This window comes from Podarcis melisellensis, assembly GCF_964234715.1.
Source record: "Podarcis melisellensis genome assembly, chromosome: 1".
NCBI lineage: Eukaryota > Metazoa > Chordata > Lepidosauria > Squamata > Lacertidae > Podarcis > Podarcis melisellensis.
The window spans coordinates 47,946,628-47,973,581 of record NC_138528.1 but is presented as its reverse complement, the minus strand read 5'-3'; the positions used below and the strand labels follow the sequence as shown (position 1 = coordinate 47,973,581).

The 26,954-nt window shown below is 41.3% G+C and overlaps 2 protein-coding genes across 5 annotated transcripts in view; one reads left to right on the top strand and one right to left on the bottom strand.

Moving 5' to 3' along the window:
• Positions 1-12,997, top strand: part of PALS1 (protein associated with LIN7 1, MAGUK p55 family member) — a 51,595-nt gene extending 38,598 nt beyond the window's left edge. For 3 of the 4 annotated variants that reach the window (XM_081901259.1, XM_081901261.1, XM_081901260.1), the window contains 7 exons: positions 1,478-1,661; positions 2,057-2,128; positions 3,118-3,228; positions 3,712-3,879; positions 4,681-4,883; positions 6,151-6,261; positions 8,579-12,997. In XM_081901259.1, the coding sequence (XP_081757385.1) occupies positions 1,478-1,661; positions 2,057-2,128; positions 3,118-3,228; positions 3,712-3,879; positions 4,681-4,883; positions 6,151-6,261; positions 8,579-8,755 (1,026 nt within the window). In that variant the 3' untranslated portion in view covers positions 8,756-12,997. The remainder of the gene's footprint in view (positions 1-1,477; positions 1,662-2,056; positions 2,129-3,117; positions 3,229-3,711; positions 3,880-4,680; positions 4,884-6,150; positions 6,262-8,578) is intronic. The other variant, XM_081901262.1, reaches the window with a different exon arrangement.
• Positions 12,998-14,334: 1,337 nt separating this feature from the next.
• ATP6V1D (ATPase H+ transporting V1 subunit D) lies at positions 14,335-26,179 on the bottom strand. The gene is made up of 9 exons (XM_081902510.1): positions 25,960-26,179; positions 23,215-23,332; positions 22,932-23,011; positions 21,940-22,007; positions 21,132-21,176; positions 20,099-20,202; positions 17,429-17,495; positions 16,624-16,702; positions 14,335-15,008 (listed from the first exon to the last, which is right to left on the bottom strand). The coding sequence occupies exons 1-9, from the start codon at positions 25,998-26,000 to the stop codon at positions 14,867-14,869; spliced, it is 744 nt and encodes a 247-aa protein (XP_081758636.1). The 5' UTR covers positions 26,001-26,179; the 3' UTR covers positions 14,335-14,866.
• Between the last annotated feature and the right edge of the window lie 775 nt (positions 26,180-26,954).

Below are 26,954 nucleotides of genomic sequence, written 5' to 3'. Positions count from 1 at the left end.
GGATGTCTTTGGAGAGCAAGATTTCCTGTTTAAGAGGCAGGAGAAAAGTAGATAAGGATTGGATGATGGAGCAAAAGGCTTTCTGGGTGATTAGACGTGAGCTGTTAAACACAACAGATGTTTCTAGCATGTCATGTGCTGCTAATACAAGCTATCTTCATCTGATTTTTAACTCTCCCTGTACTATTTCCCAGATCTTCCCTGCAGTCCCAATTCCACAGGAGGCTTTAGGGAGGGCACAGTGGCCAGTAGAGAAGGGGAAGGAAGCCCTGTTGTGCAAATGACCTTTTTCATGCACATAATTTTTTAGTCCAATCCGTTACTTGTTTATCCCATTTCAGGTTCTACATTACCATCAGTTACAAACCATCTTCATTTTCATCACAAAACTGCATCAGCTTTAAGCAGGGAACCTTTCAGTTTAGAAATGTCTTGAGTGTTTACTTATGTCTTAGTGAAGAAATAAGGTTTTCATACTAGATTCTGAGAGCAGAAACCACATTTGTTGTATTGATTTTTTCCCTTAAGCTCCTTAGATATTTGCTATTAAGTGTCTTGTTTCTGTAGTGAGTTGTATATGCAAAAATAGATAGTGCCTTGATCTGGGGTGTGCTTTCCATTAAGATTCATTTGCCTGCGCCTACCCCACTTTCTTCTGTGACACCAGGATATTCCTCTTATAGTTATGCATCAAAGTGCCCTTTCATTGAGCTCAGAGTGACATTTCCCACCCCGCCCTATGTAAGCAGAATGACTTCTCATTAAAAAATGAAAGTGGAGGCAGGGGGAAGCAGGAACAAACATCAAGTCATCAATGTTTTCATAACGCAAGTGTCAAATTTATTTTAAAATTGGTAGTTTGTTACAAGAAAGTTTGTTCTAGCTGTCTGACATCTCTGTGTTACTTGGTTGATTGTGCTTGGAAAAAACACCTTGATAATAATGAGTGCACAGAAGTATCTGGAGCACACTTTTCCTAGCCATCTCCCACGTGCATGTACATGTGCCGCAGCTTTGTAATGCTGCACTTTCCCTGACAAATTTTGATGGAGAAACTGGTTGGAGCTTGCTTGGGACAAGTTGCTTGGGATAGTTAAGCAGGAGAGCAGGCAGACCCAGCTTGAGTTCACACACAATCCATAATGGCTGGGCAGAGGCAAACTTTCCTTTGGAGGTCATCAGAGAATAGAAAATTAGTGCTCTCCTGTCTGTCTGATTTAAATTTGAGTCTGCCTTTTCAGGTCTAAGCTGTAGAGGGGAAGCCCTCTTGCCACTTCCAAGTTACTTACTGCCCAGTTAATTGTTCCTAATTTTTAATTGCCTTCTATATCAGTAGTTTATATTTTTTTATGCTTGAGCTCTTCATTCTGTATTTGAAGTGAAAGTGGGATCTCTTATACACAAAAGGAACATATTGTCAGAGATTAATACTTGCAATTCCAGTCCATATTTATGTGTATACCTCTATATTTTCTAGATCCATGTGAAAGCTCACTTTGACTATGATCCATCTGATGACCCCTATGTCCCATGCAGAGAGCTAGGCTTATCCTTTCAAAAGGGAGATATACTCCATGTCATCAGCCAAGAAGATCCAAACTGGTGGCAGGCCTATCGAGATGGAGATGAGGAAAATCAGCCTTTGGCAGGCCTCATTCCAGGTATTTAATCATGGAGTATTTGTGTATATTGAATATGATTTTTTACAAAGAAGTTTCAGATACCATTGTCGTTGAACTACTGGGATGTTGCTTTGAATTGTTGTTGCATAGTCTCCTCCTTTGGTGAGTTGAGACTGCTGATGTGACCAAATTCCCAACAGGAGTCCTAATGTTGTAGATGTCTTTTAACTTTGGCATTTAAAAACAAAAACAAAATGAAAAAACTGATGCAGAGGTATGAGAAGAATTCTTATTGTGGGATTATCTTCCTCAAAGCGCTTATAGGGATCAAAATCTCAGTCCATTTTGAAATGTGATCACTCTTGAAACAGTGGTGTACTCTGAAATGGCAATAATTTCTCATTACTAATTATTAAATGTATTCTATCATTAAGGGAAAAGTTTTCAGCAACAAAGAGAAGCTATGAAGCAAACTATAGAGGAAGACAAAGAACCAGAAAAATCAGGTAGATGAAAATCTTCATGAAATACCTGTGATAACTAATAATCTTAAAAGAAACTCAGTCCTTGAACTGTGCCTCTTCTTTTTCAGTTCAAATACTTCAGTGATAGTGAGCATTTATCCACAGCTTTCATAACATGTTTAAGGAGAGCTGAACTGACCAAGCAACTTTTGCTGAGATACTGTCATTATATCCAACTCTTTGGGTGAAACTTAATGTACTCAGTGTTAGACTCACTGAAATCAGCAGGCAATTGATCTACATGGGTCTATTCTGAGTGTGATTTAGCCATCTACTGCACTTTGACTCAGGTAGAATCTAGAAGTGGTACCATGTGCTTTGTCTTCCTTGATTACATATATGGATGTATTGTACTCAGGTAGGGGTGTGTGTGTGTATTTTTAAAAATTAAGAAGATACTTAACCAAGGGAATGAACGGTTTTGCCTGTGTGGTCCCATTGACGGAAGACAGAAGTAGCAGTTCCTTAATACTGATATACAGACCAAGTAGGGAGTACAAACCTCTATGAACTTTTCTTCTACTTGTTCTTGCTAGTATAGCCCGTTCTTTAAAAAATTGATATCACATTTCCAATATAACAACTATCCTCTGTTTTGATATTCCAAGTGCCTCCTTAAGACACTTCTTTCCCCATGGCTTATTCATTTTACTTACTATTTCTTCCTCCCTAACATGTCATAGCTGTTCCTTGAGATCAGGGTGGTCGCATGTTGTTGGTCCAACTCCCATCATCCCCAGCTAGCATGGCCAGTGATCAGGTATGATGGGAGTTGTAGACCAGCAACATCTGAAGTAGCACATGTTCTCCTTTCCTCCTTTAGATTGTAAGTCTGTGTGAGCAGGGTCTGCCTTGTGTTTAATTTGTGTACAACAGCTATCAATTTAACATGCTTTATAAAATAAATAATTGCAGCTGGAAACTTAGTTACATATTTGGACAACTTTGGCTCTCTATTTTTTAACTTCTAGGGAAACTTTGGTGTGCAAAGAAAAATAAAAAGAAAAGGAAAAAGGTTCTGTATAATGCCAATAAAAATGACGGTAAGAAGGGATTTCAGCTGTCTTCCAGTATTTTTTCTGGTTAGTGCAACTGATTCATTTTTCAGCTTACGATGTGTTAAAATTATTGTGCATAAATATTCACCCATAGTTATTTCTATATTATCTGGACTATATGTTTTCTAATATTTCTTTCCTGATTATAATAGTGAATTTTCTATGGGTTTTTTGTTTTAGAAGTAAACTACTGGTGTGTGACTGTAATAAACATTGATTTTAGAAGTGATAAACCTTGGACACTGATCCTTTGGCATTCAATTAATGTGAAGAAATGATAATTAAAAAACTATTACACAACAATAAAAGGCTTATTTTTTTAAAGCTGTTCTAAGGTATTCAACTCAGTTTTACTTAGAGTAGACCCACTGAAATTAATGAACATGGCAGCTAGGTACATTAATTTCAGCAGGCCTACTCTTGAGTAAAATATAGTTGAATATCACCCCATGTTTATTTCTTCCTAATCAAAAAATGCCATACTTATTTTGGCCTTGTTTTCTCAAGATTATGACAACGAGGAGATCTTGACTTATGAGGAAATGTCCCTTTATCACCAACCAGCGAATAGGAAACGACCCATTGTCCTGATCGGTCCACAAAACTGTGGCCAAAATGAACTTCGGCAAAGGTTAATGAATCACGAAGCTGACAGATTTGCTTCTGCAGTTCCTCGTAAGTTGAAAGGCTGGGGCATGTAACTGTCTTGTGTTCTGATGTCAAACCCTTGCTGCCTGGCCTTACATCATTTTTGCAAGTTCAGTTCAGTACCACACTATATACCTTAGTATGGAGGGAAGTTGCTTTAGTAAATTCTTCCCCAATACAAATGTAGTTAACCATACAAAATGTCCTTTGACCCAGTGATGCAGATATGTAATTTTTAATGGTATTATAACTCTTCCCCCCACATCATTGGATGATGATGTGTATTAAGTTAACTAAAAATGTAGCAAGGCAGCCCTGTTCCATTTTGGGCCCTTCTACTTATTCTGCTGAGTGGAGCCCTGGACTTCTGCCACAAAGTTCCTTTTCTGATTGTACCACTACTTTGATTCCATTCATAAGAACAAGGCAGTTTATTGAAATAACTTAGTTAAATTCTCATTTACAGGAAGGTGATTTTGCTACCTTGCATTCTCCTGTATTTTCAGTTGCATCTGACATCCCCTGCTTCATGTTTTTGTTCGAAGTACATTTGCATGACTGGACATGTGTTATGCACAGTTGGACATGTGCCAGAGACTGCTGTATTATGGAACTATTTTTTTAGCCCAGTTAAGAGTTTGCGATTCTTTCTGGCTGAAAGACTCTAAAGGTCAACATTGTTAATTTTGCACTTATACATTCTGCTGAAAAGGGTTTCTTTCCAAGTAGCTGTTTTTCATACCTTGCAAACTGACATAACAAAAATGCCTTCAAAACAGTTAAAAGACACAGAAGTCTTAAATTAGATTTGTTTACTGGTCTTTTCAGATACAACACGAAATAGGAGAGACAATGAAGTGGCTGGCAGAGATTACCATTTTGTATCACGGCAAGTATTTGAGGCCGACATAGCAGCAGGAAAGTTTATTGAGCATGGTGAATTCGAGAAGAATCTGTATGGTACCAGCATAGACTCTGTCCGGCAAGTGATCAATTCTGGAAAGATATGTCTTTTAAATATCCATACACAGGTAATAGTAGTTCTTTTGGACATTGAAATCCTAGGTTCTGTGTTGCAGTAGTTCAGTTGTTGTTGATGAAGGCCTTATTTTAGTTGGTTTTGATACAAATGTGAAATCTGTCTATGTATACACTAAATTTTCTTCTAGATCAGATGTATGCAACTTCCCTAATATGCTTCTATACAGGCAATAAATTTGTACATTAGTTGCCCACTCTACATATTCAGTGGTTATATGTACTGAGCAGTTTTCGTAAGACTAATTTCTAAATACATCACTCTTAAGTTTTCTCTTTGGAGAACTCCCCATTGTAACTTTCCCTACCTCAGTAGACATGTAACAGGAAGATATGCATCTTTAAACATGCAGTGGACATGCAGTAATGTTGCTTTCAGTCTCCCATTCACATTTCGTGTTTACCATAGCAATCACCAGTGTAACTCATGCACCATACACAGTGAGAAGCAGCTATAATCAAAGGTTCTTCATGCTTCATCCACTTTCACTGTGGTCATGTTAGACTTTCTTCAGAATCCTCAGGCATCTGTAGACCACATGTTGCTAAGTCTTGAATTATGCTATCTGTGTTTTCAAGACTAAATATGAAGAAATAGCAAATTACTCTATAAAAATAACTAATACTGTAAATAGCAGAATTATTGTAACCACACTTAGCAAGGGTATAGAATATTATATTCTTCACCACGTAAAGAGCAACTCATAGTAAGAACGTGGACTGTCCAAATTAAAAAAAAAATAGTCATTAGAATATAAAACGTCAGATCTTCACAGTTCCTGTACACATAATCATTTTAGAATTGCATACATGTTCGTTATGTAGGTTTACATCATTTTTCCGTTGTCTTCTCCATTTTGCTGCTGTCAGAAGAATGTCATCTGGATAAGTGGCATGGTCTATTAGGAAAATTGGACTCGGGTACCCTATATCAGTTGCAGTTTTCAGCTTTATTTTCAATGTAACTATCTCTTTGCTAGCTTGTGTAGTTCATGAAGTTTAAGTTCCTTTTTTTGGTTATTTGTGCAGCCCCAACTGAACGATTTTTGAGATCACATGTTGTAACTTGTTAAGCTAGTTTCTCCAGGAGCAAACTGGCTTTTCTAGGTAGAAGCCTTGCACAATCATTAGTGTAGAGAGTCACCATTTATGTATAATGTTGCATGCATAAATTGTATTGACAGTAGATAATTGGTATGAATTATAGTTTTGCTTTGTTTTATGAAAATATTAATAGTACAGATTTATATTTCCCAACAGTCACTGAAGAGCCTTCGCAATTCAGACTTGAAGCCATATATTATCTTCATTGCACCACCTTCACAAGAGCGGCTTCGTGCATTACTGGCCAAAGAGGGCAAAAATCCAAAGGTAATATTCACATGTAGTGTTTATAACAGTGCATTTGGCCGTTGGTGCTCCGATACACATTTTCTTCAAATATGCTAACTGTGTAGCACGCAGCAGTCATAAAATTCAGTATGAGAAGACACAGGCAGGATTGCAGACCTAACTTTATGCCACAGAATTCAATGTTGGTGGGTTCTGCTGCTCCTGTTCAGGGTTATGACATCCTCCTACAGCTTGTGTCCAAATACACATCAGTAATATGTGATGAGGCTTACTGAATTGGGACACTTTAAAGTAAATATACATATGAGGGGTGAGGAAGCTGCCACCACGTCACCCTTTCAAGCAAGGAAGCTGCCACATTCCTCTTGAGAGTACCCAAAACCTCTAGCATGTTGAGCATGGATGGAGAAAGTAGAGGTCTTGTTGTATGAGCTGAAATTTTTCCACTCACATGTGTGCATTGGTTACAAATTCTACTGACAAAATTCTACTTTACTTGGTATTCCCTTTATTATAGACAGAATGTGTGGCAGATGTTGAGTTCCTGCTGAATTTTTTCTTTTTGGATTCTCTGTTTTGATGTGTTCCTCCTAGTTTCTGCCACCAGGTGGTGCTGGCCAGCTGTTTTTGATAGTGTTTTCAGTTTGTCAATGTATTACAGTGGTAGCTTGGTTTAAGAACAGCTTAGTTCAGGGGTCAGCAAACTTTTTCAGCAGGGGGCCAGTCCACTGTCCCTCAGACCTTGGGGGGGGCTGGACTATATTTTTTTGGGGGAGGGAAATGAACGAATTCCTATGCTCCACAAGTAACCCAGAGATGCTTTTTAAATAAAAGGATACATTCTATTCATGTAAAAACATGCTGATTCCTGGACCGTCTGCAGGCCAAATTTAGAAGGTGATTGGGCTGGATCCAGCCCCCGGGCCTTAGTTTTCCTACCTATCGCTTAGCTTGTGAACAACTTGGATTAAGAATGCTGCAAACCTGGAAGTAGGTGTTTTGGTTTGTGAACTTTGCCTTGGAATAAGAACATGTTTCGCTTCCAGTTGAGTGTGTTCCATTTGTAAACTGTGTCCCCCACTGCTATGAGAAAGCACACCTTGGTTTAAGAACGTTTTGGTTTAAGAACAGATTTCTGGAATGGATTAAGTTCATAAACCAAAGTACCACTGTACAGTGGTACCTTGGTTTACAACCATAATCCATTCCAGAGGTCCGGTTGTAAACCAAAACAGGTTGTAACCCAAGGTGTGCTTTCGCCAATGGGGCCTCCCCCCCAAAGTTGGTTGTAATCCAAAAAAAAGGGACATGCACTTCCGGGTTTCACATGGTTGTAATCCAAAGTGGTTGTAATGCAAAGCGGCTGCAAACCAAGGTACCACTGTACTTAGAACAGGACAAAAAGCAGAAGCCATCTAAGATGGCTGAAATTACTGTTGGTGATCACTAAAGTGCATTTATCTTAAATTTTGCATTCAGTTCCCTGTTTAAAATAGAATCTTCCAGGTTTCACAGCACATCAGCTATTTAAGCTTGGCCAAGGGGTAGGGGGTAGATTTGTCCTTTAGGGGTTCAGCCCCCAGATCAGATATCCTGTTTGACAGGTGATCAGGGTTGCATGTGTATACCTGGTATTGGGAACCCAAGACAGGACAGGGGTTATATTGGTGTATCATCTATTCTGCTGCCTAAAAGTCTCCCTCCCTAAGCTCTTGGAGGTAATCTTGGACATAGCGTTGAGGACCTTGAGGCAGCTTGTACTGGGAATCCTCAGTGTTTATGCCAAAGTTGCTTCATCTGAAGAAGCTCAGAATGTTATGGCCTCCATGCCAACCATGGCCCTTTCTGAAACTATAACCGGGCTAACATGGTGGCAGGAAACACACTGGACTGTTTCTATGTTGTGGGAGCCAGTCGTGATTCTGTCATGGACAGATCATCATCTGATCTATTTTGACTTATAACCTCCATAGGAGGGAAGGATCAAATTAGAAGGTCTGCTCCCAAACCCTAATGGATCCAGATGGTTTTATGAGGTCATTAGGGGATTTTCCTGCAGGTTTAGTCAACAGTCTTGATTAGGTCCTGATCTTTGCTTGGAATGAGGAGATGACGATGGTTATCAGCAAAAGGGAGTTCTGCAAATTCCTATGATCCCTGGGACATTATCCCAGGGATTATAAGATTGTGCCCTAGTGATATATGCGGCTTGACTTTCAGACCTGCCAGTACTTTGTTTCGTCCTAATCAATCTAATGCTGCTTTTTCACAAGACTCTGACATTTTTGTGTAATATATCCATAAATATCATAATATACTTTCGTTTAAATTTCAGCCTGATGAACTTCGAGAAATTATAGAGAAAACCCGAGAGATGGAGCAAAATAATGGCCATTACTTCGACACAGCTATTGTGAATTCTGATATTGACAAAGCATACCAAGAATTACTTCGTTTAATTAACAAACTTGATACAGAACCTCAGTGGGTTCCATCCTCCTGGCTACGATGAAACAGTTACAAGGAAGGAAAGGACCTTGCCAATAGAAGAATGCTCACCCTGTATATTAGATGATGGATTAACCTCTAGTCCTCTGTGTGCACGGATTAACTGTGTGCTTTAAAAAAATAATACTCATACAGTCTGACACCATTCTACTGTGATTTTGAATGTCTGATCTTTCACTACCTTTTTACCAGACATTGACATTTTGAACAAGCCACTACATTTTTAATCATTTGAAAACACTTTCAAGCGGCTGCTTTAAATTTACCTTTTCTGACTAGAGTTTTTTCTCAAGGTAAATATATGTATACAGTCCCTGATCACTATAAAAACTGATTGTTATTTAACGTTTTTAAGTTAATTATGTTGCGGACATGATGGTAGTTTGCAAAAACACCTTTACAGAATATTGGATAAAGGAATATACCTACAAGGGGAATGAAGGAATTAATCTACAAGTACTCTCAAATGTATAAAGGGGCTACTTTGATTTGAAGTTGCCTTCTTGGGCTTCAAATTGTTGTTGAAACATTCCATTATCTAATCGCACTGCAATTTTTGAAGATGTGTACATTGTAAATATTTCAAACTTTTTTGTCTTTAGTTAGTTTGTAAATCAGATTCACAGCTAATTAAATAACAGTAAGTCCTATGGAAGGTTATATATATATATATATATCTGCTGATATTTTAGATGTGGTATTTTATGAATTTTTTCCTCTTTGCTATATCAATTGATTGAGAGCCACAGTTAACACATGGGACTATAGAAGAGTTTAGATGGGAAGCTATATTTTTATGAAAATAGAAATTCTTATATGGATTTTTTTAAAGAATACTTTGCTTCCTTAAAATGTAAATTTGTCTTTTATAACCAAGGAAACAGACTTTGGGATGATGAATATTAGAATATTTTCTTGTATTTTTATACCTAGGCACAAGGTGTCTCATGGCTGTTGATCATGTAGGTAGTTATAAAGTGGAGTTTATAATATTAAGTAACCCAGTTATCATCCTGGATTTAATTGATACTGTTGTAAAACAAAACTAGTGGAAGAATGTGAATGTTACTAAATTAGGAACCTGATGTGTTCTGTTTCTAGAACCAGCATATCCTTATATGCAATTGAAAATACCCATAAAGGTTCAAATATTACAGCTATTGCATTTATGAAACTTCTCTAATTGTAGCTGCCTTTGAAACTGATTAGCTTTGTTGCTTTGTGGCACCCTTAATGTGAATATGAATAGTTTTCTTTGTTCTCAATCATAGCTTTTATTTTTATATACTGTCATACACTGGAACTACTTCAACATGTAGTTGAATATAACCTAATAGTTAAGAATTAGTCTTTCCATGTTCTTTCATATTTTTCTCTGAAGGATTAAACAGAAAATCCAAGCAGGATTGAAACTTTTTTGTGTTCATAGTTGAACATACAGTATACATTGACATATGAAGAATTGGGGGGAGGGGGGGTAATACTATTTAAGAACTGAAATTCCTCTCTTAGTATTATGATCCACTCTCCCACCATGGGAGAAAAGAGAAATCTGGAATCAACCAACAGCTCCCCTCCTCTGCAGAGTATATGCATATGATCTTTAAGCGTAGCACATTTATCAAGAGATTGTAAAATCACTCAACAATGTGCCTCTATCCAATGAAGCCTTTGGGTAGGAAATAGAAGTGATATGGAATAATCTATGTATCACTGTCAACCTGCAAAATAGTGATTTATCTCAAATTGTCAACTTTGCTTAGAATACAAAGCAGAAAAATGAATGTTGTGTTTCTTCCTTGCTTTGCTTTGATGTGATAGTAGACAACAAAATTCAGAAACTCTGGGTAGTGCAGATATAAGGCTTCCCACCCTTTAAGCATGCATAGGGGATCAGGAATGGGCTATGGGATTATTCACTCCTTTCCCCTTCCTTTTTCTCGCACAAATTCCCTTCCCTCCCTTATTTTAACTATGCTTTGCTATGTCTACACTGCTGTTAAACCATGGTGAAGCTTGATCACTGGCATTCAGAATCAGTATTTGAAGTGGTTTACAAATCCTATCTTACAAGACTTAACAAATGTTCAGGATTGTGCAGAGATGAAGGTTCATGGTTAAGGATGGTAGAATCCGCACACAAAGAGAAGGCTAGGGGGAGCGCACACAGTGCCATGGCCTGCTCCCTCTTCTTTAACTATGGTTAAGGAATGGAAAGTGTTTTATCTGCATTGTATAGTCTGTGCATTACCCAGATGTTTGTATTTTTCATCATCTTAAGGGTTATGGTGCTGATGTCCATGAGGTATAAATTTAATTACTTTTACAGCCATGTGAAATATTTCTATCAGTATCTTAGGTTTAAATGTTAAGAAAATGCTGATGTAATCCATGATGCATTCTAGGACAGTATATGAAATACTGGTTTTGGCATACTATACTGGTTAAGAGTGATGTATTAACAGTAAAATCCCATTTGTTTCTCCTATGCCCCTTCTGAATTTCTAAGATGATTAAGAAATTAAATGGACATAGTCTTCTAAATGCAGAAATTACTATATATATTAAATGTGCCTGCCACCTGCTGTCCTTTTAGATAAGAGTGGTGGCCTAAAACTCCACACTAAGCTCTGGCTATAGAAATGCAACTGTGGCAAACAATAATAATTAAGAGGGCTTTCAGAAATCATCCAGTATAACTAAATTGATATCTGTCAATTACTCTACTACTGACATTTGGAAAAGGATGTTCCACAATATTGGAATTACAGAAAAATGGGCATATCTGTTTGGATGAGAGAAGAAAATTCTAAACTTCTTTCAGAGGATACAATATTGTGTATTATAATGAGCTTTGCAACAATTGGTGTTCTATTCTAGGCTAGTTAAATAGGGGGAAATATTTGATTAACCAAGTGAAAGATATGCCTTGTAAACAGACCATGACTGTAATGATATTTCTTTAAAAATGGAAAGAGAAAGGGTGAAGGGGTAACAAAATAGCTTTTTAAGGTAATACAGTATATCTCTACACAATGCCCAGGTTTAAGCTTGACATCTACTTGCACTCTATTTTGAGCTATTATAAACTGCACATTAATGTAAACATGTAAAATAATATTCCTAGCCTTCAAGTATACTGTTGTAAATGTAACCGTGAGGTAATATATTTCACTTCCTAGTGGCTTAGTACTACAGGCTACTGTGCCAGGAAATAAATATAGAGGGTTGTATAAAACAGCTGCAGCTTGTGTGCAGACTGTAGTGTTATGTAAAGCAGTACCAAGATTGCTCCAGGTTGCATCCATGCTGCTGTTCTGGCTGCCAGTGCCAGGGCTGGTATGGTGGTACAGCCTACAGCCACTATATGCTAACAAAAGGCAGGGAAACAAAAGCCACCTCATCTTTGTACTATCCTGAAGCCTTATTGGCATTCAGCTTCATCAGTGCAATCTTGTGCATCTAATGTTTTGTATTGAGCTGTCAAGCAGATACTGCCCTTGTAGCTCAGTCAGTGCAGTCACTTATTTGTAGAGTTGGATGGTGTGTTCCAAAGCCTACTTGGGCATGGTACCTAAGACCCTTTGTGTGCTCCATCTTGGCAGAATATGCTCCCCAGAAGTACATAGGCACCGCTTCACACACAGTAACTTTTGTTGCAGAGAGTTGGCTGTGTCATTTGGTACCTAAAGGCAACTGCATAACCGGAATGGCCTATGGAAATGTGTGGGTTCCCAGAGCTTGCAGCCTCCTCTTTAAAAAAAATAATCCATCTCTGTTCCTACCAGGTTTTTACTCCCCCAATTACACTGAGCTGAGCTCTTGGTTAAGCTCTGTCCTCACTAACGATAAGGTGTATAATCAATGTATTATTAGCTGCAGCTTGGGGATGGTGAAGAGAGTTTAGCCACGTGTGAGTTCAGAGAACACAGTTGGCACAAGACTAAAAAAAGACCATGGAGGAGCAAAGTGGTTCTAGGAGCCAGTATGATCCCAATACGCCAGAGCGGTCCTGAGATTATTAAAAACAACCCTGCTTTATAAAAGTTCCAGCATATCTTTAACATGGCTTAAAACCTCAGCACAAGTTTGTAACAACATGATGGAAAATAAGGTACTTGACTGAAAAATGAAACTTGAATAAGCATATGTTTAATTGTGGAGGTTTTTCTCTGTCCTTTGGAAAGGAATTAGCATATCTTGCATCATTATTTGCTTACCAAAAATAAAGGTCACTTATTACTTATATTGCACACAAAGTGTATTTTTAAATAAATCAGCACCTTATTTGAACTTGGTACAATGAGGGGAGGGGAGGGGAGAGGAGACCTTGTATGCATCTTTTTTTGGAATTCACAACTCATTTTAAAAGCCTTATTTTATTATTTAGAATCACCCCTCCCTCTTCTGGATGTAGTACTGTTTTGTTGCATGCAGAGCAGGATTAATGAATCTCCAGATCACAAGCCAAACCTCCAGAAGTTCCAAGGTGGAACGCAAGGCCATTTCTCCCAACCCATGCCTAGTGTCTTATCAAGCTGATGGGGGGATTTCAGTCCTGCTGGGTGCTGTTTTGCTATGTTTGAAGGTGAAGAGAAGTATAGTGTACTAGGTAAATTGAAAGTATAACTCCAGTGACTCATTCTTGCTTCAGTAAACCAATACTAATGTTGCCTTGCGCTTCTAAAGTTGTAGACTTACCAGTTTAACCATTATTGCAAGCTTATTTCAAGAGTGGAACTGTTCTGAGTTCTGTTAGGTCACCATTAGTTGCTGCTTTAAGTGATTTCCTTAACTGTTCACTAAGCGGATCAATTCTTTGCTGGTGTGGAACTTCATGAGTAGTCATGTCTGTCTCAAATCATTAGGTGCTTCCAGACACTTGCTAGAATCAAGTTAAAAGTTTGGCTACATCTTTTGGGGAATCCCTATCCAGGCATCTTTCAGCTGCTGCACTATCTCAAGGAGCTAAAACCACATCTACTCCCAAGAACTTCCCACATTCTTAATTCAGAAGACTCTGAATGCTAAATGCATGCAGCACAGGACACAACCATAGCTGTGTTAGGTAGGCAGCGCTGAGGAAACTATGAGTAGAGAGAGGCTGGTGCCACCTATGGCAGCCCATATAAACACACCAGTTGCATAGGGAAATGGTTGCTCCTTTTCTGATAACAGCCCAAGGGCAAAAACACTGTGTTAAACTATTCCATTAAGAACAATAGCCTTGTACTGTATAGGATTACTTACCATATGGCTGTTAGGATTCCTGCTCCATGTTTGCAGTCATGGGATTGTTGTCTATCACATGACAGTATATGTAGGACGATCCTAACATTGGCATGATATTATAACATGTTTTTCAGCCTGCTTGTTAGGGCCAGCTTTCAGTCAAATTGTAGGACAAGTAAGCATGCACTAAATAAGGGAGATTTTGACAAGAGGATGCCTTTTTCAGCTGCTTCAGAGTTCAAGTAACTATAGAATAGTTGTTCAGATGCAAAAGAGAAATCCTGTTCACTCAACTAGTTCCTACCTACCTATTTTGGAGATTTAATAGATGTTTTACAAAAATGACACAAGTTTAGACACAGGTTCCTTTACTGATTTTACAGCACAGATGAGTTGGCAAATACAACATAAAATGGAAACCATTCCTTCTTTTAGAAACAAAAAGATACAATGAGATCACAGATATTTTTTTTAAATTGCGTTTTGAAGAAAAAAGCCTGTTCATTTAATAAGTTATTACAGTTGCTGTCACTTGTGAACACAAAGCAGGTCAGAACAAGGAACTTTGCTCACAAGAATTTGGCAGTATGTGGGGAAAATGAAGTTAAGTACAGCTGAGAGAACAGCAGAAGCAGAAGTGGCAATACTTCTCTGCCAACTAAATTAAATGGAGATATGTAGAACTGGAAATGTTTCTGCTTCATGCATGTGTTCAATGGACAAACCAGCTATTTTCCACAACAGGAAAAAATCCTGGAATAAATCCAGACTGGATAGCATAGGCTAATACACCAAATGAAGAGCCACAAAAGCATCACAATGTGTCCAGAACTGTATCTCAAACTCACTGTTCTGAGTCCTGCATTGTAACAGATGTCCACAGCTATTCAAAGAGGAGATCCTCATCCTTTTCCTCTGCAAGCAAATTAGCAGGCTCGCGCAGCTGTCCAGCAGCCCTCTGCAACTCTTGCAGTTTTTCATTCTTTTCTTTCAGTATCTTCTTCTTCTCCTGGATCTTCTTTAATCTACAGAGAAAAATAGTGCAAATTATTGTAAAGCCAGTGTGCAGATAGCAGGTCATTCCTGCATTCCACACCCCACCCCGAAATGTGACACAGCCATTATTGGGATTTTATTTCCAATTTCACAAAGTTCGGGGGAAAGCTAGGGCTTCTCATTCCCTGCAATGGCTTGGTGCACTGAGTGCTTTCCCACGCACCAGAAGGAGAGGGAACTCAACTGTGTTGTTATGTGTGGGTGTCGCAGTCCCAGTGTGCCACCCATTAGATGATAAATTGTTCCATTTGACACACTGCATTTGAAGGCTTTGCTATACATAAGTTAATATACATTTGTATTCCATTCCAATGAGACAGTTACAGGCAGGTAGCCGTGTTGGTCTGCCGTAGTCAAAACAAAAGTTTGTTATTGGTATGAGCTTTCGTGTGCATGCACACTTCTTCAGATAAGTGTCCATGCACACGAAAGCTCATACCAATAACATACTTAACTCTAAGGTGCTACTGGAAGGAATTTTTTTTTTTTTTTTTGTTTCAAATAGTTGACAGTAATGGGCCATCAATTCTGTGGAACTTAGCTGAAAATTAAAGGACAAAACGTACCAACATTTGGAGGTGGAGGTGTACTTTCCATTGTAGCTTGTTTGCAGAAACTTGTTTGCAGCCCTAATCACCTGCTTTCTTTTGGCACAATTATTTAAAAATTGAATTTCTTCCTAGAAAAAGTGAGGTTATTGCTTAGAGCAATAGGAACTAACTACCTGGTGTCCTCCAGGTCTTTTGGAGTACAGCTTCAATTAGTCCCAGCCAATCTGCCTGTAGGTTGATGGGAGATGTAGTCTAAAATATCTGGAGGACATCAGGTTACTAAGGACTCTTGGGGGGGGGGGATCAGTATGAACTAGGTTGCACACTCGTACAGAGTGGAATCCAAGAAGGGGGAGGCCATTTTTGCTAACTCCTCCTCACTGCAGGTTCCCACCCCAATAGACTCCACAGAGTTGTGAGACCTTGCAAAAAGAGGATGAAAACTGGTGGTGGGGCTGCAGGAAAATGTTGAGTGAGCAAAAATTCACTCCTTTTTGGTTAACAGGGCTCAAAAGACTCCATCCCAAGGCAGCTATTTGATTCCACTCACAGTGCTTAGAAGCGATTCCCAAGATCACGGAGGGCAAGAAAAGTGCAACTGTGATTCTGGAAAATGGTGTCAGCAGCCATTGGCTACACCCATATGCAACCCAGTTTACATTTTTATTTCTCCACATGATTCTGTTCCTGAGGATATGCAAAAGGAATCACTCGGGAGAAAAAATGCCGCCAATATATGTACGTGAACCATACCTTTAAAAAATATACAAATGTTCTTCATTTAAGGGTTTATAAACCTCTTCCCAACAAGTGTTTTTGAAGTGGTCTACAACAACAATAATAATCAGCAGAGCCTCCTGCTAAAGCAAACTTTCCTGAAGCAACTCCAAGGTCTGAATAACCAGACTGGCATTATGACCTAGGCTGAAGGTCTTAAGCCGTATTTTTCTTACCCCACACTTAACATCTGCACAACACCAACAATATTTTCCAGATTCATAATTTCCTATTTTTGGATGGCCAAGTCACTCACCTGTAAAACTCCTCTCGCTCTCGCTCATCCAACTCAGTTATGATATAAGAGAGTGTACGTTCAATCCTGGGGATAATCACTATATAAAAAAATGCCATTAGTAAGTATGATTCTATAAATACAAGGAGGGCAGCCATGCAAAAATTAGTTATCCTGGTGATTGCCATCTATGTTTTTGAACATACATAGATATGTGTATAGTCTGATCTCCTGCCAAGGGGTGCCCAGGTTGTCAACCCCTGAGTTAGATGCGTAGTTCGTTGTATGGCACAGTAATTTAAGCACTACACAGGATGGCCAGAGTGTGACAAAGCAAAAAGAAAAATCCTTCACAGTGATGTGGTGTTCCAGGGGCCACAAACATAGTGGTTGTGGGGGGAAAGGGTCTTCTTAGGGAGATGGTTCTTCTAGATTCTGACCTCTTCCAAGATAGTACTATGAAATGGGGCCTTGGAAAAGCCATCCATCAGCACAGCTCTGAATCACATCATGGTATTAGGATGCATATTAGGAAGCTTCATTTACTACCCAATTTATGGTGGGCAGTATTTTTGGTTATGCTCTCCATTTGGACCTGGTTCAGATGAGACCCTAAGCCAAATGGACTGAGGAGGAGCAAAGCAGCTGCAATCTGAGAACCCACATATTGCTCGCCCTGTTATGCAAACCAGCTCATTCACCATAGTTAGAACACACTGATGTTTTGGACTACAACTCCCATCCATCCCCAACAGTTGTAGTCCAAAACATCTGAAAGGTATCAGGCTGGATAAGACTAACTTAAGGATTATCTCCTTGGACTCACCATGCTCAATAGCATTCACACGCCTATTGGTTATCTTGATGGCTTCATCTAGTGTAACAAACGAAGTCTATAGAAAGGTAAAAGAATGAGCAGTAAATTAGATATTTGTGCAAAAAAAGCATGATACACTAGCTCTTTGTACCTCAGCCCTGAGCAGACATGTCTGCAAATATATGGGACTTTTATTGCTAAGAAAGATAAATTGATCTGGCATCATGCAGGCTTAGTCACTCACTTGGTATTTTACACGCAAGTTTCCCTAGATAGAGTATTTATTGATACTGTAGCTCAGTCTTCCAAACTTACTAGCAGGTTTTTTTTTGCACCAGCCTACCATTAGGGGATGGCAAAATAGAAACAGGCTGCCCACACTCCTAGTGCTGCTTTACCCACATTCTAGTTTTAATTTGTAAGGTGGAAAGCGGGGTGTGTTGCTAATTCTTACACAGGATACTGTAGCCTATATCAGTGTTTCCCAACCTTTTTTGGGCAAAGGCACACTTCTTTCATGAAAAAAATCTTGAGGCACACCACCATTAGAAAATGTTAAAAAAATTAACTCTGTGCCTATATTGACTATATAAAAAGTACAGTGGTGCCTCGCAAGACGAAATTAATTCGTTCCGCAAGTCTCTTCGTCTTGCGAGTTTTTCGTCTTGCAATGCACGGTTTCCCATAGGAATGCATTGAAAATCAATTAATGCGTTCCTAGGGAAACCGCCTTCAGACCAGGTCCGGGGACAGTCTGTCCCCCGACCTCTTCTGAAGGCTGGGGGGGACGGGGACAAGGGCTTTTCTTCCCACTGCCAGCCTTCAGAAGGCTGTTCTGAAGGCTGGCGGTGGGAAGAAAAGCCCTTCTTCCCACCTCCCGCCCCGCAAGCTCCGGGGACAGGAGGGCTTTGCTGCCAACCGCCAGCATTTTAAAAGCCCCTGCTGTCCCGGGGCGATTTTAAAATGCTGGCGGGTGGGAGCGAAGTCTCCGCTGCCCCGAGGAGATTTTAAAATGCTGGGGGTCGGCAGCGAACGCTTCGCTCCCGCCCGCCAGCATTTTAAGATCGCCCGGGGCAGCGGAGAAGTCTCCGCTGTCCCGGGAAGGCAGGCGGGGGGAGCAAAGACTTTTGCCCCCGCCTGCCTTCAGAAGAGGTCCAGGACCTCGTTCCGATGCCCGGCGGCAGGGTGCGAGGTTCCCGCCCCACCGCCCGGCATCGGGGCATCGTTCCGATGCCGGGCGGCGGGGGGAGAGGTTCCCGCCGCACCGCCCGGCATCGGGGCATCGTTCCGATGCCCGGCGGCGGGGGGAGAGGTTCCCGCCCCACCGCCCGGCATCGGGGCATCGTTCCGATGCCCGGCGGCGGGGGGAGAGGTTCCCGCCCCACCGCCCGGCATCGGGGCATCGTTCCGATGCCCGGCGGCGGGGGGAGAGGTTCCCGCCCCACCGCCCGGCATCGGGGCATCGTTCCGATGCCCGGCGGCGGGGGGAGAGGTTCCCGCCCCACCGCCCGGCATCGGGGCATCGTTCCGATGCCCGGCGGCGGGGGGAGAGGTTCCCGCCCCACCGCCCGGCATCGGGGCATCGTTCCGATGCCGGGCGGCGGGGGGAGAGGTTCCCGCCCCACCGCCCGGCATCGGGGCATCGTTCCGATGCCGGGCGGCGGGGGGAGAGGTTCCCGCCCCACCGCCCGGCATCGGGGCATCGTTCCGATGCCGGGCGGCGGGGGGAGAGGTTCCCGCCCCCCCGCCCCGCTTCGGAGCAGCGTTCCGAAGCGGGGCGGCGGGGGCAGGTGTTCCCGCCCCCCCCGCCCCGCTTCGGAGCACCGGGAGAAGCGATCTCCCCGCAGCCCCTTGCTTCAAAAGAGGTCCGGGGGCAGCGGGGAAGAAGTGCTGCGCTTCCCGCTGCCCCCGGACCTCTTTTGAAGCAAGGGGCTGCGGGGAGATCGCTTCTCCCCGCAAAGCCTTGCTTCAAAAGAGGTCCGGGGGCAGCGCTTCCCGCTGTCCCCGGACCTCTTTTGAAGCAAGGGGCGGTGGGGAGAAGAGATCTCGGGCGCCGCGGCGTGCAGGCGTACTGCTCGCTCCTCTTTCCGCGCAGGCGCCTTCTCTCGCTCTTCCCACAGCACACCAGGCAAGGTCTCACGGCACACCAGTGTGCCGCGGAACACCGGTTGGGAAACACTGGCCTATATACTGTTAGTGGCAAAGGGAAGGGGCTATTGTACAATGTGTACATCCACAAGCACACACAAAAGTGAGCACACAACGTTCTTCCAGGCTGATAATCCAGATTCAGCAACTCAACAAAAAGACCCAGCTGTGCGCTCCTTTCAAAGAAGTTGAGAGAATAGCACAAACTTAGTGCAACAAGGTGGGATTCTGTGCAACTGTCAACTCATCAGTGTTTTGGAAGCCAAGTCCAAAAGCTGCAATCTAATTTCCCCTTAAACGAAAGCCATATAGCTAGACCTACCCCCAAACCACTCCCTGGCATCACCATGCACCCCCGACTTCAGGTCAGAGCACAATATGCAGTTCCTCTTGTCCTCAAAGTATATCTTAGAAACAACTACAGATGATCAATTAGAAAAAGAAGCAGATACTTTAAAAAGACCTCACAAAGAATTATTATATATACAGCCATACCAGAAGTCCTTTTAATAGTTTTCTTTCTTCACCTACCTGCAGAGAGGCCAATTCCACGAGGAGTTCTACTGCTTTGGCATAGTTCCTTTTTAGTTTGGCCAGCTGCTCCCCACCTCTGGCTAAACCAGTCAGCTCATAACCTGAAATAATTCATCCAGAACATTTAGCAGCCTCATTAACAACAACAAAATCAGTCACCAAACAGAAAATTAAACCATCAGAATATTTACTATAGGGTGGAAGATGGTTCCAAGCATGAGACAGCTGCAAAGCCACTCATCTCAGCTTCCATTTCTAATATGGAAAATGCAAATAGTTGTAAAGGGATATATCTGATGGTGTCAGGAGGACACTTGCAGAATGGGTTTCCACCAGTGTGACAGAATTTCCCCTTCTCTACAATCCCTGTACCCCTCAAAGTCTGATCCAGAGGGTTGGAGAACTCTCCAGAACAAATTTACAAGTGGGGTGGGGGTAGGACTGAAAGGAAGGGGAAGTCCAATCGCACAAGTGATATTGCCCAAAGAATACAATCTTGACCCCTACTAAAGTAAACAGCATGAGTTTCCATAACATCCCAAAGCTCAGGATTGGATTTTAAAAGACACCATGTGGTCTTTCATGTGTTAACCTCTCCTCCAGTATATAAAAGCAACCCTTGATTTTTTAAAAATTGAGGGCTAGTCCCAGAGTGCTAGCGGGAGTCGGTGCAAGGGCTCCTGCTAATGTAAAGGGACTCCCCCCCCCCCCCCGCTGCAAAAAAATATCTGCCATGGAAGGCAGGGAGAACCCTCAGAACAGCACACAGGGGCAGAGAGGGGGGATCGTTTCATCAGGCAAGCAGAAATACTTGCACTTGACAGAATGATCAGAAGAGTGCAATGTCAAATTCTCCCCTAAACATTTACAGAGAAGCTGTAAATAGTCCATATAACCGTTGCTATTATATTATACTACAGGCTAGTTACAGAAGACGCAGTTTTCAAGGGTCTCAAACATGGCATATTAAAGCTAAGATCACATCAAAACCTCTTGAGATAACGAAAAGAAAAGAAAAATCACTTCTTACTGTCTCCTCCTTCTTGGTAATGTTCAAAAACTGGCAGGGTCACACCTGTAAAAGATACACAGCGGTTTGTGTAATTAATGAATTCCACTTCCTTATTTCTATTCTGGCTGCCATCTTGTTCCCATAACGCTCATGACCACACCCTTTGGGACCTAAAGCCAATTTGATTCTGGTTTATAGGGAGCACTTAAATAACAGTTTCCAAGTTCAGATGTCATGAGAAATGATGGCTCAAATAAACCAGAACACATCCTCTGAAGCTCAGTTTATAAAATGAGCCACATTTTAATAAGAACACTGACAGACTGAAGTGTGCCCAGAGCAGGGCCAGCAGTAGTGTGAAAAGTCAGGAAACCATCCTATGAGCAACAGCCAAAAGAGCTGGGTATATTTAGGCTTAAGAAAAAGTATTTAAGGGGAGACATGACAGGCTTCAAATATATGAAGGGCTGTCACAGAATATAGAACAGTTATTATCTATTGCTCCAAATCTAGAACAAACAAGTGAAAATGGCGGAGAAGCAGATTTTGGATAAACTTCAGAAGCTTCCTCCTGTTTCAACAGTATCACAGACAGCCTTGGGAAGTGGTGGGCATTGTGCTGGAGGCATTTAAAGAGTGGCTGGATAACAATTTATCAGATTCTGCATTGAACAGGAATTGGACCTCGATAACCTTCAAAGTCCACTCCAACTATTTGATTCTACTATATGCCGCACTGAACAATGTGGTAGTTTCTCCATGACTTAAATAATTAAATAAATAGAATTTAATATAATTATATCATGCACAGCATAAAGATACACACCTGCTACATTGTCTTTCTTAGCTCTGATCTTGACCTGAGCTTTGTTCACATTCTGAATCACAGTTGTACTGCAGAAACAAATATGTATCAGTACGTATTCAACGGATTTGAGGAAGCAATTGCCAGTATATTTTCTTAGTTTTCATGAAGTATTTTAATGATAACACATCAGCACACATAGAAATGTAAAACCTGGTCCTAGCACCTGCTGCACAATTCCATGTATGTTTTCTCAGAGCAAGTCTCACTTGTGAGGCTTAATCCCAGGACAGTACATACATAACACAACATCATGGTATCCTATAAAGCAGAAAAGTACTAGAGGTTCTGGTTTTTTCCAAATACAGTACTAAGCTGAATTAAAGGTTCCAGCTCTTGAGCCAATAAAAATGCACTGCTATTTTTCTTATTCATAAATGTGATAACAGAAATGTTTTATACCTGTGAAATGGGATGTTGCATTTTAAAATATTCCTACAATATATTCCTAAAATGTTTCTGAAATCGTGATTAGTGAACTGCAATTTTTAAAATGTTCAAAGCAGTGACCACAGCAAACCATGCTGATCAGTCTTCAAAACATGCTCTGATGCGCTGTGGGCAATGCAGTGGTAATTTGTTTTAAAGAGTAATCGATGACTGCTACTAGAACACAACGTCACAGAAACTCAAGGAGTCATTTGTCAACTAGAAGAAGCTAAAATATGAAGGTAGGTAGTAATATTTAGAACACTGTGGAGTCTATCACAACTTTAGTGTTATTTCCTGCCCTCATATTTTTCTTCTGCTCGTTTATCTTTGCAGACACTCTGGAAATATATTTAATTTCCTATGGGATTTGTGTTCTACCTTTTCCTCTTAAAGGTTTTGCTGCAGAATTTTCATTTTCCTCCCAATCTCCTCCATAAAGAGAAAGGAATGGTTCACCTCTTGAGAAAGGCCAAATGTCTCACACAGAAGTTCCCTCAACTACACCCATTTGTGAGGTTTACCTGAAGTCTCCAGCTGTGAACTTTGCCTCAGCGAGAGAAAAGGCTGCTTCTCTCATCACCTCACCCATCAACATCTTTGTCTGCAAATACAACCCAAAAAAAAGGACATTTTCTGAAGCCAATACACAGGTTACAACTGATAATGAGAGTTAAGTCTGGAATGGGCCTGTTTTGTTCTTGTTTTAAAAAGAGCAAAACTCATTCCTGCTATTATAATGGTATGTACATTGGAAATTTTTAAGCTTTATTTCACAGATAAATTCAGTACATTAAAACACCCTACCTCAATAATTTTTTTAAGAATCTGCCGGAATCTCATAGTCAGAGCATCAGATTTCTTCTTCAAGAGGTTGCGACCTGTCTGGGCTCCTTTCAAACGGGCCTTCATGATGGTCTGAGCCCTGTCAAATTCAAAAAAGTGATAAATACTTTTGATCTTGTCACTGGAGATGATCTGGGAAAAAGAGAAGATTGTTCCTGAAAAGGCACATTCCTAAAAACAAGAGGTAATATTCTTTGGCTCACAGAACTTGAACATATACTTACAACACATGTCTGACAGTCCAATCCTACACTTGTTTACTCTGTAATAATACCTTCTGTGCACTGAAGGGTACATCATAAAAGAGGTTTAAAGAATCTCTCAAGGCAAATCTTTAAAAATGTAGTATAAACACCAACAACTGGGCAACAACTGGCCTACGAGCGTCCAACTGGAGAGCAGCCTTTACCAAAGGTGTCATGGCCTCGAACTCAGGACAAAAGGGAGAAACGAGCTAAGAGGAAGTCACGCTTGGCAAACCCCTCACCAAGATCAACTCCTGCCCAGAAACCTATGTCCCCACTATGGAAGGATGTGTGGATCCAGAACTGACCTCCACATTCATTTATGGACTCACTGTTAAGACTGTGTTCATGGAAGACAATCTTACTTGGCTATGAGTGATTGCTGAAGAAGAAGAAGAAGAAGAAGAAGAAGAAGAAGAAGAAGAAGAAGAAGAAATAATAATAAGCTTATAACCTTTAGGCTGCAATTCTAAACATGCTTGCATCCTCATACCAAATAAGCAAAGATGACAAACTCCAGTTTTATGGGGAGGCTGCAACAGAAGTGCTGCCAAGAGAACTTTAGAATTGGTTCACTCTGCCAAAAGAAGCTTACCAACCTTTGTGTCTGAATTTTCACTTTTAGAAATATCGCAACCCTATTATAAGCTAAGTTCCTTACTGGAAACTCTACCATTCAACAGAAACCAAATCACATCACATACTACTTTTCTCAATATGAAGTTACCAGGTAAAGTATGAACAGCAGCATGGACAGAGGAAATCCTATGACAAATGGTGGATATTTGAAAACTGGCACATAATGAGACAACCACTGCAGGCCCTTGCCTCACTTTTATAATCGGAGTAAGAAGTAATAACATTGGCTTCACCTAACGGCTAGACACAACTTGCTTTCTACATGCTTGCAATTTTCTCAAAGAATGGTAACAAGCAGCTGCCACACAGTAAACGGTCTGTGCTCACTCTATGGATTTGCCTGAATTCAATGGTTTTTGCCTGTTCAGTAATTGCTGCGTCCACCCATGATTCCCATGATCTCCAAGGAAAAGTAATTGGAAACATAACAACAAACTAATTTTGGAAATATTGAATAAGGAGATTTCATGGCAATTCCTTAGAGGGTTTATAATATGTCTCCCAGGAACTGCCTAAGCTGGAAATCAACTTAAGGAAGAGAACTGGAACTTCTTTAAATGAAGGGAAGGTCTGGTGTCCGTATTCCTGCACTGACTGGCTTGCACCACTGCCTCTCTGTCTCAGACTAACTCATTTACTAGTTGGAACAAGATTCAGCAAAACTGTGTGTGGATACTAAACATGGCTCTGTTTACTATCAAGAATGCCATGCCAGATTCAGCAAACATACTGGAAATATGGCTGATCTATGTAAGGAGCAGGAATCTATACTCATAATAAAAACTTTGCATATGATTGTACTGCAAGGGTGAAATTTAATGCATACCTGTCTAGAGAAAATTCCACTGAAATCAATAGGACTTCCAAGTTAACACAACAGTATGGCAATGTGTGAAAATGAGAAACTGTCAAGCTAGGCACTAGAAGTACAATTAATTTTATGGCACTTAAAAGAAACAGAAGACTTACAGCCTTCAAAATAAGAGTGCTCATGAGGAAACTCAGTTCTCCCTCTCAAAATTCAGTTTGAAAGCTGAACACAGTTGTTTGTTATTAAGAAATTTCTATTTTGAAATTACTAAGGTTGCAATCTTATGTACTAGAATAGGCTTTCTACTTTTGAGCATCATTTTGAGGCTTCACTTTCCTCTTTTTTCCCTTATTTTAGTACTGCCCCTTCCTACCATCCTCTGACTAGTAAAAAGTGTCTCTAATACAAACATATTAATAATAAGAGACATTTCAAGCATTGCAGTCAGATAAAATGACAACCTTGTTCCATAATTGTCAAAGACATCTGACCATATGACAAAGCATTTGCCAATTTGACCTGGAAACAACTCACATTTCACTTCCCCATTTTTTAAGCCAAGTCTGACTTGCCTGAATGGGGGGGGAGAGACTCTTATATGACAGGTAACATCACCTTTTTATTCCAACGCACTCCTCCCACAACCCCTTGTAAACTTAATCAACGCCAATCAATACATTGGTGATAGTTATGGGATTCGAAACAGAATTTGACGAGTATCAAATTCTGCACCCCAAAGCGCTCTCCAAATTCAACGCGAATTGAAGCAATCCAAAATAACTACCATTCTATTGGGCTCTTAAGGCCTCTGAAAACGGATCGCACCCTTCCTTTGCGAATTACAAGGGTGAGAAAATGCACCCCCGTGACGGCGGCTATAGGGTGTTTGTGGCTGATCCGTGGCAGCTTGAATTTGAGAGCTCAACACCCCCCAGCGCACAGGGAAGGAACTGACCGGGCCCCCTCCACCGCCCAAGGGAGGCCCCGAAAGGACCAGGAAGCGCCACTCACATCCGCGAAGGGAAAACCTCGATCCTGTCTTTGCCTGACATCTTGCCCGGGGTGGTCGGAGGAGATTGCTAGTGAGACGCCCCTGGCTCCTTCGCTTCCTTCTCTCAGCTGGGCTCCCGCTCCTGTCACGTGACTCCTCTTGGTTACCAAGGGCACCGCGGCCTCCAGTTCCGCTTCCAAATACGAAGCCCCGCCCTCCACGCCGCCCGTCACCGAGGAGGCACCTCCTCCTCCTCGGCTCGTCTGGGCGCGTAGCCCGGCGGGCGCCGCGTCAAAAGGCATAGAGCCAGAATGCTAGACAGGAGAGCTTTGGCAAAAACTCTATGGTCCAAAGCCCTGGCTTCCGAGATAAGTGCAACTGCCGAGGACCCGCCGACTGTACGTCGCAGAGAAACGGATCCAGCAGATTCCCCATTGTGGCGCTGCTCCATCCCTTGGATTTTTAATGATACAACCCATTTATCATTTGCTTTTGTTGTTGTACGTTAGGCTCAAACAAGCGGTACAAATTCCTTATTTATTTGGTATCCTGGGGAAGAGAGAGAGAGAGAGCTGTGCGGAGACCTTAACCTGAGCTTAACCGTGGCTGCACAGTGTGCCGCTGCACATCAGCCACTGCGGTATCAGCAGAAGCAGGAGTTGCTGCAGTTTCACAACCGGATCTTATTTCGTGTGCAAAATTTCGATTCCCCCCCCTCCCCCGCTTTTAAGTATTTTTTTTAAAAGCACTGGACACAAGCCAAGATCCATTAAAACAAAAGTACAGCTTAAAACCATTAAAGCAACAGTATAAAAGCAAAGATTCGGAGGATTGAAATAAAACAGCATCCAATATTATGAGTCAGCAGGGAGAGCTTGAGTAAAAAGACATGCATTTGCTTTATTTTAGGCTTTGAATTATTTAAATGCGCAGCACCCTTGCATGCGGTTTCTTTTTTTGGCGGCGGGGGGTTGGGGGTTGGAAAGCCAAACGAACCTCAGCTCCACCTCTAACT

Excerpts from the sequence above, each read along its gene's own strand:
- ATP6V1D (XM_081902510.1), bottom strand. The coding sequence starts at position 26,000 with ATGTCAGGCAAAGACAGGATCGAGGTTTTCCCTTCGCGGAT. Across the intron at positions 17,496-20,098 it reads TGGAATTGGCCTCTCTGCAG|ACTTCGTTTGTTACACTAGA; the intron begins GTAGGTGAAGAA and ends ACCTTTCTATAG. Across the intron at positions 15,009-16,623 it reads GAGCGAGAGGAGTTTTACAG|ATTAAAGAAGATCCAGGAGA; the intron begins GTGAGTGACTTG and ends TTTTCTCTGTAG.